Below are 15,939 nucleotides of genomic sequence, written 5' to 3' on the forward strand. Positions count from 1 at the left end.
GAAGTAGCTACATAGATGGACGGCTCCAATTAGCTACAATTACAGATGGATAAATCGAGGGGGAGAATGAACCTGTATCGAGTGTCCATGGGAGATATGACCCTTGATCCAGACTTGGGATTGGCGATATCGTGGGAAGAGACTCCAAGCGGGGGCAGCACCAGCTTCGAAAGGTTGCTGAGCGACTCAGCAGTCAGCTCATCTCCGGCTTCCTCCTCGCTCAACTTCCTCGGCGTCTTCACTCTCTCCATGGCCATGTCCGCCTCTCTCCCACTCCCTCTTTCCTTCTCTCTTTCACTCTAACTCTTCCTCTTGTACCTCTCTCTCTCTCTCTCTCTCTCTCTCTCTCTCTCTCTCTCTCTCTCTCTCTCAACACGAGATGGAGAATCTGTCAGTGTACAGAAATTTGGAGAGATGCGGAGTTGGTCTGGCCACAGGAAAATGTCAAATAAGGATGCAGACTAGGCCCGAATAGCTCCACCGACAGGCCCCACTTGTAAGGGCCTTAGATGATCCGTCATCCGTCCCGTTCCGTCATTAGTCCTAACTAGGGTTTGACAGTCCCAGTCCGGTCCGGTTTTCTGGCATGGACCTAAACCGTACCTGAAGTTCGGTCCAGCTCCGGTCCGGTCTTGTTCAGTCCCGGTCCGATCCAGTTCAGTACTGGGGGTTGTGGAGGGGCACAGGGGTGGCAGAGGCATTGCGCGCGCGGAGCAGCGACGATGAGCGCTTGGGCCGGGTGATGGGAAGGGCAACGGGGAGGGGGATGGGTAGTGCGTGGGACAAGGTCCAGTCCACTCTGGTTTTTTGGCATGGCCCCAAACCTTACCTGAAGTTCAGTCCAGTTCCGGTCCGGTCTTGTTCGGTCCCAGTTTGGTCCAGTCCGACCGGTCCCTGGTCCAAAATGTCAAAGCCTAGTCCTAACCACAGACCGAAAGAAAGCCTTTGAGCCCTATGTCCTGTCACGTCATCCGGTGGGGGTGATTTACTCTAAGTTTACAATCGTCCTCCGAAGCTTCATATCCTTGTGATGGATGGCTGATCTAACTGTCATTCTGTTATGTAGTGTCATAAGTCATCAGTCATCTAATTGTCTTCGTGCCCTCCGTCCCCTTGCATCATCCGGTGCCGGTGATTTACTCAAAGTTTACAATCGTCCTCTGAAGCTTCATATCCTTGTGACGGATGGCTGATCTAATTGCCACTCTGTTATGTAGTGTCGTCAGTCATTCAATTGCCTTCGTGCCCTCCATTCCCTTGCATCATCTGGTGCCGGTGATTTACTCTTAAGTTTGCAATAGTCCGAAAAGGCATACTCATGGCGGATGGCTGATCTATTGTCATCCCATCGTGTATCATCATCAGTCATCAGTCCTGACCATGGACCTAAGGCTTTATGTCTTCCGTCCCATCGCATTATCCAATTGGCTTGATTCACACTAAGTTAACAGCTTTCCTCCAAAACTGCAGGCTCTTGTGATTGAAGATTGATAAAAATGCCATTATATCCCCCTTCAATTCCTTCATCCGGGATGGGTGATTTACTCCAAGTTTACAACCATCCCCCTAGACTATAGACTTTTGTCAAGAATGACTGATTGAAATGACATCCCATCCGGGTTTGTTCATCATTCATCATTCCTGACCTCAGAACGAACTAGAGTGCAGGCATTGTACAACTGTCATCCAGAACTGCAGACTTGTGATGGATGACTGATAGAAATGCCGTCAAGTTCCGTCCAACGATACCCTACAAAGAAGCTTATTTAATTGACGTCACATCAGCCAATGCCCCAGGGCACATGAAATGGAAGGAAAAGGGCACAATTAATAATGCCATTCGTGTTCTTTTACACAAGAATTGCAAGTAACACACGCAGACTTCCGCTAATAAAATGCAGAAAATATAATCCTAATCGCCATATAAATCATCCGTCAATCTTCTTCCATGGGAACGGTTGGGAAATCCCATCGATCTTCCTCGATTTTCTGATTGATGACGGAGACTGGAGACAGTGAGGATACGTCGTTAAGGAGGCCAACAAAAAAAGTTGGAAAAATCAGAGTAAGATATTCAGATGATGAAACAAGAAAACAGATGGAAAGCGAAAGGATATCAATGTCGTCTTCCTTCTCCCCCCGGTTAAGGCTGTCTTTAAGTTCTCGCTTAATTTCCGGGGTGACCTGAATTAAAGGGAGGGCAAATGATCAGTGTCGAAAGTTTGTATTTAATGAGAATCGGATTCGACGATAAGATAGAATTCATACCAGATGATGTTTCTGATGTTGAAGTAATCGATCCAAGTTATCCTTGTCTTCTCTCGTCAATTCATTTTTATATCTGAAAAGATTTAGAGTAAAAACAGAAATATTGTTACGTGACATTTAAATTTATGTTCAAGGAAGGTGACTATAAAAGATGATATTAAAGTGACAAGAACTTTAAAAACAAGAAATTTTTTGGAATCAGTGATTTAAAAATGCCGTCAGAAAAAATACAACCGTTCACCTTTGCACAAGAGATAGGAGCGACTGGTGCCAAATGACAGGCATGATCCGTTCATCTTCGAGAAACCTCATGAAATGAGCCACAGCAGCGTCGAGCACTCTGTACGGCATTGCATATTTCTTGTCCAGAAAAAGTTTAATAAAATAACTGCAAATATGTCATGAACCATGGTTTAATGCTAGAGATTACACCGGAATAAGACTCAAACTCTTAGTGTCTAATTAAGAATAACGACCTTGTTGTTCCACAGTAGTCCATCTCCGCCAACTTCATCAGTGCGACGCTGTAGGAACAAGCAAACCGAGTATTGTCGATATAATGACAATCAAGTAAACCAGTAAATAATAAGTTTAATTAGTTAGAAATGGAAATTCGAGTCAAAGAAGAGAGCCGAGTAACCTTGAATGAATGGGGGGAATTTTGAGTTTCTGAATGACGCTACCGATAATCACAGCCTCACGAAGCGTGCAAGTTCCTGACTGCAAAAAAAGGTCTTTTGTAAGAAAGAACTTACTCTCAAGCTTAAAATGCTATCTGGGTATACATAGAAGAGGCGGCTTCAAGACATCACTTCAAAATAAGTATCACGGTAATTCATCTCTGTATAATCTGTAGAAACCCAGAGAGGGAGGATAGGTTGAGAAGAAACTAAAAATGTTCTTGTTAGGTCATTTGGTTCCATAACGAGAGAACATATAGAGAGAAGAGAAAGGGAGAGAGAGCAACGCAGGGGTACAAAAGGAATCCGGCAACTACATATTGAACAGTCCCCCTCAAACTGGCGAGTGGATATCATCCATGCCAGTTTGCCGCACAATTCTTGGAAACGCGGAGCGGACAGGCCTTTGATAAAGATATCAGCCAACTGCTGAGCGGAGGGAACGTGATATGTAAAATTGTCGGGACTCGAACTTCTCTTTGATGAAGTGACGATCCACTTCAACATGTTTAGTACGATCATGTTGTACCGGATCATGGGCAATGCTAATAGCCGACTTGTTATCACAAGACAGTTGAGTAGGTTGATTACACGACAGCTTCAACTTTATGAGAAGATTGGTGATCCATAATGCCTCGCACATGCCTTGTGCCAGAGCATGAAACTCGGCTTCAGCACTAAAGCGAGAGACAACAGGTTGTTTCTTGCTCCGCCATGTGATAATATCCCCCCAAGGAAGGTGCAGTAACCCGTGGTAGAGTGGCGGTCAACATGAGAGCCAGCATAATCCGCATCAGTATAGACACCTAACTGAAGGCCACCTTTACGCCTGAATTGAAGACCGAGGCCAACGGTACCTTTGAGATAACGAAGTACACGGTTGTCAGCATGCATATGACAGGCCTTTGGTGAATGCATAAATTGACTTAAGACGCCAACAGGATAAGTACTGTCAGGACGGGTGTGAGTAAGATAGAGTAGCTTCCCCACCAAGCGTTGATATCGTCCTTGATCAATAGCCTCCTCGTGATCCCCTAGAGAGAGCCGATGGTTCACCTCGACGGGAGTAGGAAGAGATTGGGATTCCGCCTTGCCAAGTTCTTGAAGAAGATCTATAATATATTTCCGTTGGCAAAGAAAAATCCCAGTTGAAGAATAGGCGACTTCAATGCCAAGAAAGTACCGGAGTAGACTAAGATGTTTAATGTCAAACTCACCAGCGAGGTAAGTCACCAATTGAGCCGCGGCCTGCGAATCATTCCCCATAATAATAATGTCATCCACGTACATAAGAAGGATGGTGACTCCCCTGGACGTGGAATGACGGTAGAAAAGTGTATGGTCACCATTGCACTGAGAGTAGCCAAATAAGGTCATAAAGTGCGTAAAACGGCCGAACCAAGCTCGAGGAGATTGCTTCAAGCCATAAAGAGCCTTCTTGAGACGGCGCACCAAGGAAGGTGCCGAAGTGGGAGCCACATAGCCAGGAGGCAAGGCCATGTAAACTTCCTCATGGAGATCACCATGAAGAAAGGCGTTCTTGACATCATATTGCTGAAGGGGCCAATTGTGATGAGCCGCAAGGACGAGAAGAAGACAAACCGCGTTCATCTTAGCCATGGGAGCAAACGTCTTTAGATAATCAATACCGAATTGTTGAGTATAGCCCTTAGCCATGAGGCGTGCCTTGTACCTCTCAAGAGTGCCATCAGACAAATATTTGACGATGTATACCCATCGACAGCCAACGAGGTGCTTGCCAGACGGTAAAGACACCAGATCCCACGTCCAGTTCTTATCCAAAGCAGCTAATTCCTCGTCCATAGCACGTCGCCAGTCAGGGGAGGCCAATGCTTCAGCCACAGTCTTTGGAATGGCGATGGAATCTAGACAGGTAAGAAGAGCACAGTAGGACGGAGAGAGGCGAGGGGAAGAAAGATAATTGGCTAACGGGTATAAAGGAGTGGAGGTGCATTGACGAGTGGCTTTGCGGAGGGCAATAGGGAGATCATCACCCGAAGGAGGAGGGATCGGATCAGAAGTGGATAATGACAGAGGTGTCGGGGCAGGAACACGCAAGAGGGAACGCGGACGGCGATGGTACGTGGTGCCATCAAATTTAGAGGGAGGAACCAAAGGAGGAGAAGAAGATGAAGATGGTCCAGGGAGTTGAGACAAGGAGAAAGATGGAAGGGGTACAAGGAAATCCGGGGAGTCAGCACAAGAAGGAGAAGAGGAAGACAAAGAAGAAACATAAAAAGGAGTGGATTCGTCAAAGATGACATCTTTGCTCACAATGAAGTGATTAGTAGGAGGATGATAGCACTTATACCCTTTTTGATGAGAGGAGTATCCGACAAAGACACATTTGAGCCCCTTAGCGTCAAGCTTGTCCCGAGTAGGATGACGATTAGGGACGTAGCAGGTGCACCCAAAGATCTGGGGAAGGAGATTAGTTTTCAAGGAAACCAGAGGGTAGGCGTGATGGAGGGCATCAATAGGGGAAACATGAGAGAGGACACGAGAGGGGAGACGGTTGATGAGATGGATGGCAGTGAGAGAGGCCTCGCCCCAGAAAAATTTAGGCATGTCCATGTGAAGAAGAAGGGAACGAGTGGTGTCAAATATGTGTCGAAACTTTCGTTCCGCAAGCCCATTTTGTTGAGGAGTGTATGGACAAGAGGTTTCATGAACGATGCCATGGGAGGTGAAGAAGGTGGAGAGGTTGGAATTAACGTAATCACGGGCATTATCGGAGCGGAAGCGTTGGAAGGAGGTAGCAAATTGATTTTGGATTAAGGCATGGAAAGAGATGAGAGTTTGGGAAAGGTCGGATTTATTTTTAAGAAGATATGCCCACGTAACACGAGTAAAATCATCCACAAAAATCACCAAATAGCGAGCACCCGAAACACTCGGAACGGGAGCAGGCCCCCATAGATCAATGTGAATGAGAGAGAAAGGAGACGTCGAACGTGAAGACGGACCTGAGGAAGGATATGTGGTGCGAGTGTGTTTAGCTAACCGACATGGTTCACAAACAAATTCGTCCATAGGACGTCCATGAAGTAAACGAGGAAACATAAGTTTTAAGGTAGAGAAAGAAGGATGGCCCAAGCGACGGTGAAGAAGCCAAAGAGGATCCGACGACACCGTGGAGAGAGCTACGCCGAGAGTAGGGACCGAAGGAGAGGCTGGTGGCGGACGATGAAGAATGTAGAGGCCGCCATGCCCCTTAGAAAGTGTAGTCGTCTGCCCCGACACCTTATCACGATAGAAGCAGGAATTAGGAGTAAAATAGACATCGTGACCAAGATCTCGGACAAGATGATGAAGAGATATTAGACTCAAGGTAAGACGAGGAACGTGAAGAACATGGTTAAGGGTAAGAGTGGAATTCAATTGGACAGTTCCCACACCGGCCACAAGAGGAAGAGCACCGGATGCAGTACGGGCGTGATGAGGCCAAAGAGAAGGAGTGTAGGTATGGAAACATTGGGAGAAAGGAGACATATGGGAAGTGGCATCGGAATCAACTATCCACTGTACATTGGAAGAGGAAGGAGAAGTACCTTGATGAACGAAGGAAGTAGAGTCCATGAGTTTAGATTGAAGGAGCTAGCGAAGTTGGTCGATTTCATCATGTTGAAGCTGGGCGACCTTTGAGGATGTGGCTTCAGCAGTTGGTGGAGCAGTTGACTGAGGTATCTCAGTGATAGACTTAGGAGTCATGAACTGCCCGGACTGGGGAGGAAGATGAGAGACCAAGTGGCTTTGATGGGCATTCTTCCGTTGGAGCTTGTAACATGTCTCCTTGGTATGACCGCGCTTCTTGCAATAGTTGCAGAAAATAGAGGAATTACCCGGAGCACTATGGCCTGTAGAGGCTGATTGTTGGACCGGGGAGTTCATGTTTGGTGACGACACCTTAGGAGAGGACATGTACGGCGACACCGCTGGAACAGATGTAGGTCGTGAGCTCCTGAGCTGCTTAACAGCCATCGCCGAGGCGGGTTCAGAATGGAAGAGGCCAGGGCGAGTTTCCTCCATCTGAACTTCCACCAAGGCTTCCTTCAAGGTAGGAACCTTCTCCCGATGAAGTAGTTGGCCGCGTAAAGACTCGTATTCAGGATTCAGTCCCATGAGGAATTTGAACACCCGAAGTTGTAGAACATATCCACAGTCAACCGAATGAGGGTCGGGAGGCATGTAGTGGTCCAACTCAGCCCAAAGAGAAGACAACTCTAAATGATAGGCCCGAACAGAGCGTGGACCCTAGGTCAAGTTCATCGAGCGAGTAACAAGGTCATAGATAATGGCCAAGTCATTCTGCTTAGAGTGGGATTCTTGGGCGGCATCCCAGATCTCCTTCGCTGAGATTAAGGACAGGAATTCAGCAGCATATGAGGAGCTGATACTGTCGAGCAGCCACCTGTGGACTACACCTTCAACATCAAGCCATTGCTCATAGTGCAGAGCAGTAGGAGACGGCGGAGCTTCCACAAGATGCTTCATGAGCTTCCCTTTCAACGTAATTTGAACATACTGACGCCATTGAAGAAGGTTCAACCCCCTGAATCGGAATTCAGTAGGTATACATGGCAACGCGTAGTGTACAGAGCCCAATTCGGATGAGTGAGACAGAGCCCCCGGAGAAGGAGCAACAGTAGAAGTGGTAGAATTGGTGGAGGCCATATTATAGAATGCCCAAGTGACAAGGAATACCGAAGAACCACTGAAATAGCCAAGTAACCCAGAGAATAACCAAGACGATGTTCGATCTGAGTTAATGGGTTCACACAAAGATAATTGAACGAAGTCGATGTCAGATAGCGAACTTGGCAAGTCGATTCCGGCTTGGTAAGTCGAAGTCGAAGTAATGTCCTCCTTGCCAGTCAAAGATGGCGCCGAATAATCTCAAGTCGAAGGGAGTCAAAGTTGGCAGGTCGAAGACTGCCGAAATTGATGCGATCGGCGAAGTTGAGTAGAAGTCAAGTAGACGACTCTCAAGGAAGCTGAGTAGACGACTGAAGTTGACGGGGCGAGAAGCCTTTGACCGCCAAGAAAATCGGGCGAAAAGCCTTGACGGCAACTTGCCAAGAAACTTGATGGCGGCGAGAATCATGACCGCCAACGGAGAATCCAGAGAGATTCCAGAGAGAATCCGCCGAGGATCACGACTTGCAAAGGGAGCTTGAAGCCAGAAAGACCGCCAAGAGAGAACGACGAGGAAGAGGGAGAACCTTCTCGTCCGTGGATTCCACGAGGATTCCCATGGACTTAGGTTACGGGATTCCACAAGAAGCCACGGAGAGGAAAGCAGCCAAAGAGAGCTTGAAGCCAGAAACTTGACGGTGAATCCCGTGGAAGTTCGACGGCGAATCCTGCGGCCGAATCCCGACGGCGAGAAACTTGAAGAACAATGTAGAAACCCAGAGAATCCCGTGACGGAGGTTAACGAACTTGACTACTATGGCTCTGATACCATGTAGAAACCCAGAGAGGGAGGATAGGTTGAGAAGAAACTAAAAATGTTCTTGTGAGGTCATTTGGTTCCATAACGAGAGTACATATAGAGAGAAGAGAAAGGGAGAGAGAGCAACACAGGGGTACAAAAGGAATCCGGCAACTACATATTCAACATAATCAATATAAGATGCGGGTTTTACCGAGTTGGGAAATTTTTTTTTTGAAGGATCCTGCTGGGAAAATGATATGCCTTTGGTACACTAATTTGCTAGATCTCAAATAACAGACGTTTGATCCTCATGGATTTTTCCATGAGGATCACAGTTTCCTTTATCAAAAAATCCTTAATCCTAAGTCTAAGATGTTGGAAATGGGGCGATAGGATGAAAGAGGGAGGTAGGGAATGGGAGGAGCCTGTCATCTTGGGAGCTCAAAAGAATAGAATGCTTCACATGTGTATTGACATGTTAGATAAGAAGTTAAGATTTTAAATAGAAGTCCCTAATAAGATAGAGACTTGCTTTTTAAAATTGCAGCCGAACACCCCCTTTCAAGCTGTTCATAATGTACTTTTTTGCAAGCGTGGAGATACTGCGCCAGGTATAGAAACATGGCAGTCCATGCCGATGTAGCGGCGCCAACTGATGCGGGGAACCCAAAAAACATGGCAGAACGCAAGGTTATTATCAGGGTACTGACATCGCATTTTTAACTGAAGAGCGTCACTATTTTCTACTGTACAGTCTGCAACGGTTCTGTTATTACTTTCTTTGTACATGCCTGATATGTGATGTGATCCTGAACCAAGTTTGTGAAAGACAATGGCCTAAAGCATCCCACAGCCCAAAGCAGTCCCTCAAGTGGATGCAAGTTATTATCAGGTTGGAGATCACTCAGAAACAACAGGCAATCAGATTGTGACTTCCTTGTTCTCTTCTCCCTGGTCTCTCTCCCTCGATCGAGACCTTCTCCCTTCCTTCTCTGCAGAGGGGTTTTTTCTACAGAGATGACTTCTCCAAGCATCTCACAGAGGACGATGATCTTCCGGTCTCTGCTCCCGTTTCAACCCTTCACTCTCCCTCTCTACTCTGGGTCTCCCCCACCCCCTCTCTCTTGCTCTATCACACTCAGACCTTTGGCGAATTTATCAAGGCTGAAGACAACTTTTTATTTAAATGAAGGATTGCAAAGTTTGATAGAGACCCATCTCGGATTCTTATCATTATGGGGCCCCAGTAAGTGTAACCCGATCTGTACCCCATTAATCGAGGAATATATGGGGACAGAATATTTTCTTCCACATTTCTATCTCCACCTGTCAGCTAGGGTTTGGATACAGACTTGGATGTTGGTTCTTAAGTGAATGTTAGTTTTCCCCTCTCCTCTTGTCTCTCCTACATCTATGTTCCGTCTCCATCCACGATCCCCGTCCCTGTGATTGTCTCTGCATCACCACGTCTTCAGGCAGTTCGTCCCCAGCCGATCCCTACCCCCTCAGCTTGGCCTCCTCTCCTACACTTCCCGTTTCACCTCTCTACTGCAGGAATTTCCTACCTCGCCTCCTCCTCTTCCCCTTCTGATCCGAACCTAGCACAAGGTTCGTTTATCTTGCCGTGGTCAAATGTTCCGTCCTAACCACAGTTCAGCTGGGATGAAACCCAGAGTCAAACCTACAGTCTTGCTACGATCAGAGCCACCATAGACAAGGTTTACCCAAGGACCAACATACAGCTCGTGCAGCCTCCTTGAAGACTGCAATAACGTCACCACAATTACAAGAGCAGTCTTCGGATAATGTGTCAACCCAGGGAATGGCTGCCACAACCCCGGGGTCTTTGACGGGGCAACTAGATGATACATCATCATCTCCAGGTTTTTAACTTGATAGCCTTGATTATGCATGCCAAACTTCAAAGTCTTGAGTGTGGCTAGCTTGATGTGGGTACGGTACACTCGAAGCCTTCGATAAAGGTGCTCCTCGAACGGCCAGTTTTGAACACAGTTGTCTTTCTTGTGTTCCTTATCATTTTCTCTTCATTAGTAGCAACCATCATCGGGCCATAAGTGAATAGACTGAATACCGGACTTTAAAAGAATTGTCCTACCTGTTAATGCTAATAAATCTATCATCCTCAGACCTTAGCCTGTGAAGCATGGCTAGGAGAATCACTGGGAGAGTAACGTTTTGCACGGAATGCCATGCAGCCCCTTCTGGGACAAGAATGCAAGTTGCGCAAAGAAATGGGGTTGGGCACTCTGGAGCGCATCTTCTTGCCTGCTGGTTTTCATCAATTTTGGTAGTGTGCCTGCTAAGGTATGGAAGTGCACCTGTTCTCTCCCAGTGTACACCCACCCTATAGCTGCATAGTGCCAAGGTTCAACTGCATTTCTGCTAAGCTGTAGTCCTACGATCATAAGCTATGGCCATGCTGCTGTCTCTGCCACCACCCCATTGCTGGTACGAAGCTGTCACTAGCAGCTTTATATCTCTTGCTCTCTTCTCTTTCTCTCCCAACACATCCTCACATTCCATAATGGAGATGGGGACATTGGAGGAGAGAGGGAACAAGGGCGACGGGAGAATCTCATCACCCTTGGAGCTAAAATAAGTAACAAAGGAAGGGCTCACACATTATTTATCTTAATCGGAGTTTACTAGGATGATAGAAGGGTTGCAATTGAATACAAAAATCCTTTGTCAGATAGATACCGGCACTCTAACAAAAATACTGCACGTGGAAAGGGGAAAATTTATCATTCAAGTCACTCTTTTGGAAGATCAATTAGATTTAAAGGTCCCACTGTGGGTACCATACAAGCAACACCAGATCAAGATAGCAGTGGAACGACAAAAAACCAAGGTGGTAATACTAACAGGGACCAACTAAGGACATCTCAAGGAGGCTCAAAAAAGCATCCGAGGACGGATAACTCTGAACGACATCAAAATAAATAAATAAAAAGAAGTTAGATTCTTCAACTAATGGGCAACAGTACCTTGCATAGGGGCAACAAAATACCCTTGAAGAAAGCAGCTGGCTTGTAGAGTGACTTTTTCAGGGACTGGTAAAGAGAAAAGTGAAGGCGTTTGTTTTCTCGTATGTCATGTCTAACTCGTGGAAGAAGAACAAGCATGTAGAACCGTTGAGCCTTTTTTACGTTCCTAGAAGCAAATAATCTCGTGGCCTGATACATTGCATTTGGCGTCCATTTTTCCGGCTCTGTCAAGTACAGAACTTCCTCCCAGAACTCAAACGAAGCGATATGTTTGAATGCTTTAGGAATCTTGCCATTTGTATACCTACTCATAACTTTTCCAACCCTGCACATTGTAAAATAAGTAATGAGCGCTTATGACACGCAACATAATGAAAGTGTACACAGTGAACAAGAAGTCTACCCTTTGTAAAGATCTATGATAGATGGATCTAACTTGGGTACAGGCCTCTCCTCTGCAATCGGTTCAAAATACATGGTCAAAAATTGAAAAACCAGCCAGCAAGAAGAAATTATTTCCACAATATAACATAATTACTTCTACAAAAATAAAAAAGAACACACTAACGTCAAATACATTGAAGGATAATCTCAACAACAGAGAAGCCAAAGAGAATGTTAAATAAACGGAATTAAACTGGCATCATATGATGCACGGATGCGTGTTAAGAGAGTGAACAAGCGATTCTACATTCGAAATCAAGCGAATAAAAAATAATGCACATACCAGTGGCCGCCTCAGCATCCTTCTCTCGAATCCTACGTATGATTACGTCAGCGAGTGTTTGCTGGGGAGCAGCGTCTTTAGGCATGAACGCCGACAAAATCCTCTCGTCTTCTTCATTAATTTCTTGCTGCAGTTATTAAACTATGTTAGAAACAAACTGATCGATTAAAGGCTAAGTCTATAGCATAAACAATATAGTCGGTTGAAGCCCACCGCATCGCCATCATACAGGCTCTGAGTCTCAGAAAAGCCTTGAAAATCATCAATTTCATCATCGTCGTCACTGGAGACGGAAGGCTGAACGGACTCAATAGAGAGGCGGGGTAAAGCCTGGAGCTTCGCTTCCTCGGCCTGTTCATCTTCTTCGAGGACTTCCCTCTGTTGCTCGAGGGCTTCATTCAGAATTTTCGCGCTGAGGGCGGGTGATATCAACTACAAATCAACGAACAGACGAAATAATTAAGAAGAATGGTACAAAGACGACGAGGCGAGACAACCAAGAGAGATACCGTATCCTCTTCGTGGTGCAGCTTGGGAGTCCTCTTTCTGTTCTTCGAGAAGACGTTATCGTCTTCTTCATCGAGAGCCCGTCGATGGCGATCCCTCTGAGATTTCTGGCCGCCCTCCGACGACTTCCTCTTCCTGCCCGTCATCGTCTACCCCGCCTCCCCCCCTTCGTCCCCGAAAAACCCTACTCTCAGACCCAGAAGCTAAGTTACAAACTTTGCGTTTAAGTACTCGAATCATTTAAAAAAAAATACTCTTTTCTTCATTATTCCTCTATCCCTTTTAAAGTTTCAAGTCCTGCCTGCCCGGATGCGAGGCTGATCCGTGGCGGCGAATAGGCGAACTGGCGGTCTCCGATTGTAGGCCTGGTGAGTAGGGGCCGAAGTAGCGCCGGCGTAGCAGCGGGGGGGCGCCAAGGGCAGGAATAAGTGGGCGTTGCCGGAGCAGGCTGGCACTCTAACTGCTCGTCTGCGGGCGGAAAGATCGTTTCTTTCCCTCTTAATCCGAGAAAAGAGACGATGGGTTCGCGTTAAAATGGATTTCCCAACGACCCATCAACTCGCCATGGGCGGAGATTGCGCTACCGGAAAACCCACCAGCGAGCCCGGTCGGGCGAATCGGAGACCAAATCGGCTCGATTAGCGAGTAAAAATAGCGGCTTTGGAAGGGGAAAGGCCTAAAAAGAAGAATCCAAGCAGTGGGCAAACCGAGAACGCGCGAAACAAGGGAACCCATCATTCCTTTATCTCAAAACCGCGATCAAAGCGGACCGACTCGTTATTCTTTGCCTCTTCCTTCCCTTTGAATGGATAACAGACTCGGAGAAGAAGCCGCGACCGGCCTTCAAATTCCTCCTTTCCACCACCTTAAGAACGCCAGCGCCAGATTCCAAATCCTCCTTTCCCTTTCGGAGGAAACACCCATCATTGCTGCCAACTATCCTCTTCAACATAGGAAACCGGGACTTTAAACCGCTCGCTCACTCGCTCTCCCCCTCTTCCTCGAGCCTCCCCACCATGAACAACCCCTCCGTCGGCGGCTTCTACTCTCTCCTCGACCACGGCCTCGACGAGCTCGAAGAAGCGTTCATGGCGGAGACCACCTTCGCTTCCCTCCAATTCCTTCAACGGGTGATCTCTCTCCTCCGCTCTCTGCACTCCCACTTGATCCCCCTCGTTCAGAAGCTCCGCCTACCGAAGGGCGACAAGTGGCTGAACGAGTACATGGACGAGAGCGCCCGTCTATGGGAGATAACCCACGTTATCAAGCTCGGCGCCGCCCGTATCGAGAATTACTGCTCCGTCGCCGCCCTCTCCGCCGATCTCCGCCGCGCTCCGCAGGTCAGCTCCCTCCCAAAACTCTCCATTTCTTCTCTACCCGATCAGTCTCACTGAGACTTGTTTGGAAGCAGGTGGCGAGAGCGGTGTCGAGGTGTAGGCAGGCGGCCGCGGAAATGGAAGATCAGAACCGAGCCATGGCGAGCCGGGGCCGGCCCAGGTTCGACGACAGGGCGCTAAGCGAGTCCAAGCTGAACGGGTTCAGCGGTTTCAGGGGCGCGCTCTACGCCATGAGAAACGTGAGCTCGATGCTGTTGCTTATCCTCGTTTGGGGGCTGGTTTGGTGGGAGAGCGACCAGAGCGCCTTCAAAGGGAGCTTCGAAGGGCAGCCGTTCTTCGGGGCGGCGTTCATGGCCGGAATCTCCAGGCTGAACCAGCGCGTAGCGGCGGAGATTTCCTCGTTGGGAAACCGGCCGGGGATTCTGGCCCACGAATTCCGGCGAGCCACGGCGGCGATGGAAGCGCTCGGCGAAGAGAGGGAGGATTCCCGCCTGTGGGAGCGGCTGGGGAGCGCGCGAGCTTGCGTTGGAGAGCTCAAGTCGGGGATCGAGAGCGTTCTTCTTCAGCTCGACGATTTCTTCGATGAAATCGTCGAAGGCAGGAAGAAGCTCATCAACCTCTGCGTTTGCAGATGAATCGCGCGAGCGTTTTCTTAAGTTGCGTTTCGCGTCTTGTCTGCTAACATTCTGCATGAGGCCATGAACAAGTCCCGAACTTTCCTGGCAAGAGCTAGAGAGAGAGAGAGAGAAGCGAAACTGGCGTGGTGATGGGACAGCGGCGGAAGGAGAGGGAGGAAGAGGCGGCCTGCAAGATCGGATCATTGCAAGTATGCAGACGAAAGAAAGATTGCAGGAAAAGGAAAACCCAGAGCTTGGCTTTCACCAGACATGCCACTCAGGCGTACGGATGAGGGTATGCTCTCTGGGTTTCTTCGAGGAACAAACTTGTCACTCGCAGAGATAGAGATAGAGAGAGAGTGAGAGAGAAAGAGATAAGAAAGAGAAGAATGAAGTTACTGTTCAGCTTTCTACCGTCATTCTTGCCTTCCCATCTGTCGGCGTCTGTAATCATTCCTCTCAGGCACGGAGATTCCTTGTCTGGATGCGAAATGATAAAAAAAAAGAGAGAGGGGACAGGAGGGACGCGGGACAGTTCAGAAAACCAAGGTTCCTCCCCTCCTTACCTGACTGTTTAATCCACTTATGATAACTAGGCTCTTTCTTTGTCGTGTTCTATGAACAAGTTGTAGGTGCGAAAAATGGCGGTAAATGTTTAAATTCTTTCGGCGAATGATTTCAAAGCGAGACTTTGTCGTGGGTATCGTGATGATGTTGCCCGGCGATGATTTCTTGAGATCTGTTTGTGGACAGTAATTGCTTGAACAGTGCTCGTCTGGGAGACGGAAAAGTTCAGATTTTTCGTAATTGGAGTAGATCGTAAATAAAATCCAAGCTGTCATGATGCCGTTGCTCGACAGATGCTTGCTATGTTGGTTCTTGAATGCGACCTGCCAGCGCCAGAGGGAGGGAAAAAACTCTCTTTTTCACCGAGTTTTTCTTCCAATCTTATGGTGAAAATGAATATTAGGATGAACTCATACATTACTCCTCCTTTGGCATTTAATGCTCTTATATCATGATTTGCATTGTTCAGTCTAAAGATTGATTTAATTTATATATAGAGTAAGTAAATGGAGAGTGATTGAATATAAAAAATAAACCTCCAAATCAAAGAATGCGAATGAGGATTGAGAGATATATATGGGTTAGGAGATCTATTGAATGAGATTGAGAGTGAACATTGCATTAGGAAAAAAGATTATGACATCTAACTATCATCTTCTCTCTCTCAATAGAGAGAAACCAATTTGTTGAGGTGAAGGAATGTGAATGTCCTAATGTGCCTCCCACATCCCTCTTGCGGATCTCGTCAAGGTCGTCAGAGTGAACAAATA

The 15,939-nt window shown here is 47.2% G+C and overlaps 3 protein-coding genes across 6 annotated transcripts in view; 1 reads left to right on the plus strand and 2 right to left on the minus strand.

Annotated features, from left to right (window-relative positions):
* The window catches only part of KT2/3 (potassium transport 2/3), an 8,837-nt gene extending 8,458 nt beyond the window's left edge, over window positions 1-379 (minus strand). Inside the window, exon 1 of one of the 2 annotated variants that reach the window (XM_078578377.1) lies at window positions 73-378. In XM_078578377.1, the coding sequence (XP_078434503.1) occupies window positions 73-257 (185 nt within the window). In that variant the 5' untranslated portion in view covers window positions 258-378. Of the gene's footprint in view, window positions 1-72 lie in introns of both variants that reach the window. The other variant, XM_078578378.1, reaches the window with a different exon arrangement.
* A 1,429-nt stretch (window positions 380-1,808) lies between these two features.
* LOC144705426 (bystin-like protein) lies at window positions 1,809-13,090 on the minus strand. The gene is made up of 12 exons (XM_078578088.1): window positions 12,950-13,090; window positions 12,651-12,832; window positions 12,355-12,573; window positions 12,142-12,268; window positions 11,818-11,869; window positions 11,415-11,739; window positions 2,909-2,988; window positions 2,745-2,792; window positions 2,510-2,656; window positions 2,269-2,341; window positions 2,118-2,184; window positions 1,809-2,015 (listed from the first exon to the last, which is right to left on the minus strand). The coding sequence occupies exons 2-12, from the start codon at window positions 12,792-12,794 to the stop codon at window positions 1,936-1,938; spliced, it is 1,362 nt and encodes a 453-aa protein (XP_078434214.1). The 5' UTR covers window positions 12,795-12,832; window positions 12,950-13,090; the 3' UTR covers window positions 1,809-1,935.
* Window positions 13,091-13,664: 574 nt separating this feature from the next.
* Window positions 13,665-14,711, plus strand: LOC144705427 (uncharacterized). Of its 3 annotated transcripts, none has more exons than XM_078578092.1 (2): window positions 13,665-14,017; window positions 14,053-14,711. In XM_078578092.1, the coding sequence occupies exons 1-2, from the start codon at window positions 13,665-13,667 to the stop codon at window positions 14,618-14,620; spliced, it is 921 nt and encodes a 306-aa protein (XP_078434218.1). In that variant the 3' UTR covers window positions 14,621-14,711. The 3 variants fall into 3 exon arrangements, with proteins under 3 accessions (XP_078434218.1, XP_078434216.1, XP_078434217.1); XM_078578090.1 differs by having other exon boundaries at window positions 13,665-13,988; window positions 14,060-14,711; XM_078578091.1 differs by having other exon boundaries at window positions 13,665-13,955; window positions 13,994-14,711.
* Window positions 14,712-15,939: the final 1,228 nt, after the last annotated feature.

Source organism: Wolffia australiana, chromosome 7 (genome assembly GCF_029677425.1).
Source record: "Wolffia australiana isolate 7733 chromosome 7, ASM2967742v1".
NCBI lineage: Eukaryota > Viridiplantae > Streptophyta > Magnoliopsida > Alismatales > Araceae > Wolffia > Wolffia australiana.

Bases quoted from the DNA above. Each gene is read 5' to 3' on its own strand.
- LOC144705426 (XM_078578088.1), bottom strand. From the start codon at position 12,794: ATGACGGGCAGGAAGAGGAAGTCGTCGGAGGGCGGCCAGAAATCTCAG. The intron at 2,989-11,414 runs GTACTGTTGCCC...CTTTTTTTGCAG, and splicing joins TTTTGTTGCCCCTATGCAAG to TCAGGAACTTGCACGCTTCG. The intron at 2,185-2,268 runs GTATGAATTCTA...CCTTTAATTCAG, and splicing joins AACATCAGAAACATCATCTG to GTCACCCCGGAAATTAAGCG.
- LOC144705427 (XM_078578092.1), top strand. From the start codon at position 13,665: ATGAACAACCCCTCCGTCGGCGGCTTCTACTCTCTCCTCGACCACGGC. The intron at 14,018-14,052 runs TTCTCTACCCGA...GAGACTTGTTTG, and splicing joins CTCCCAAAACTCTCCATTTC to GAAGCAGGTGGCGAGAGCGG.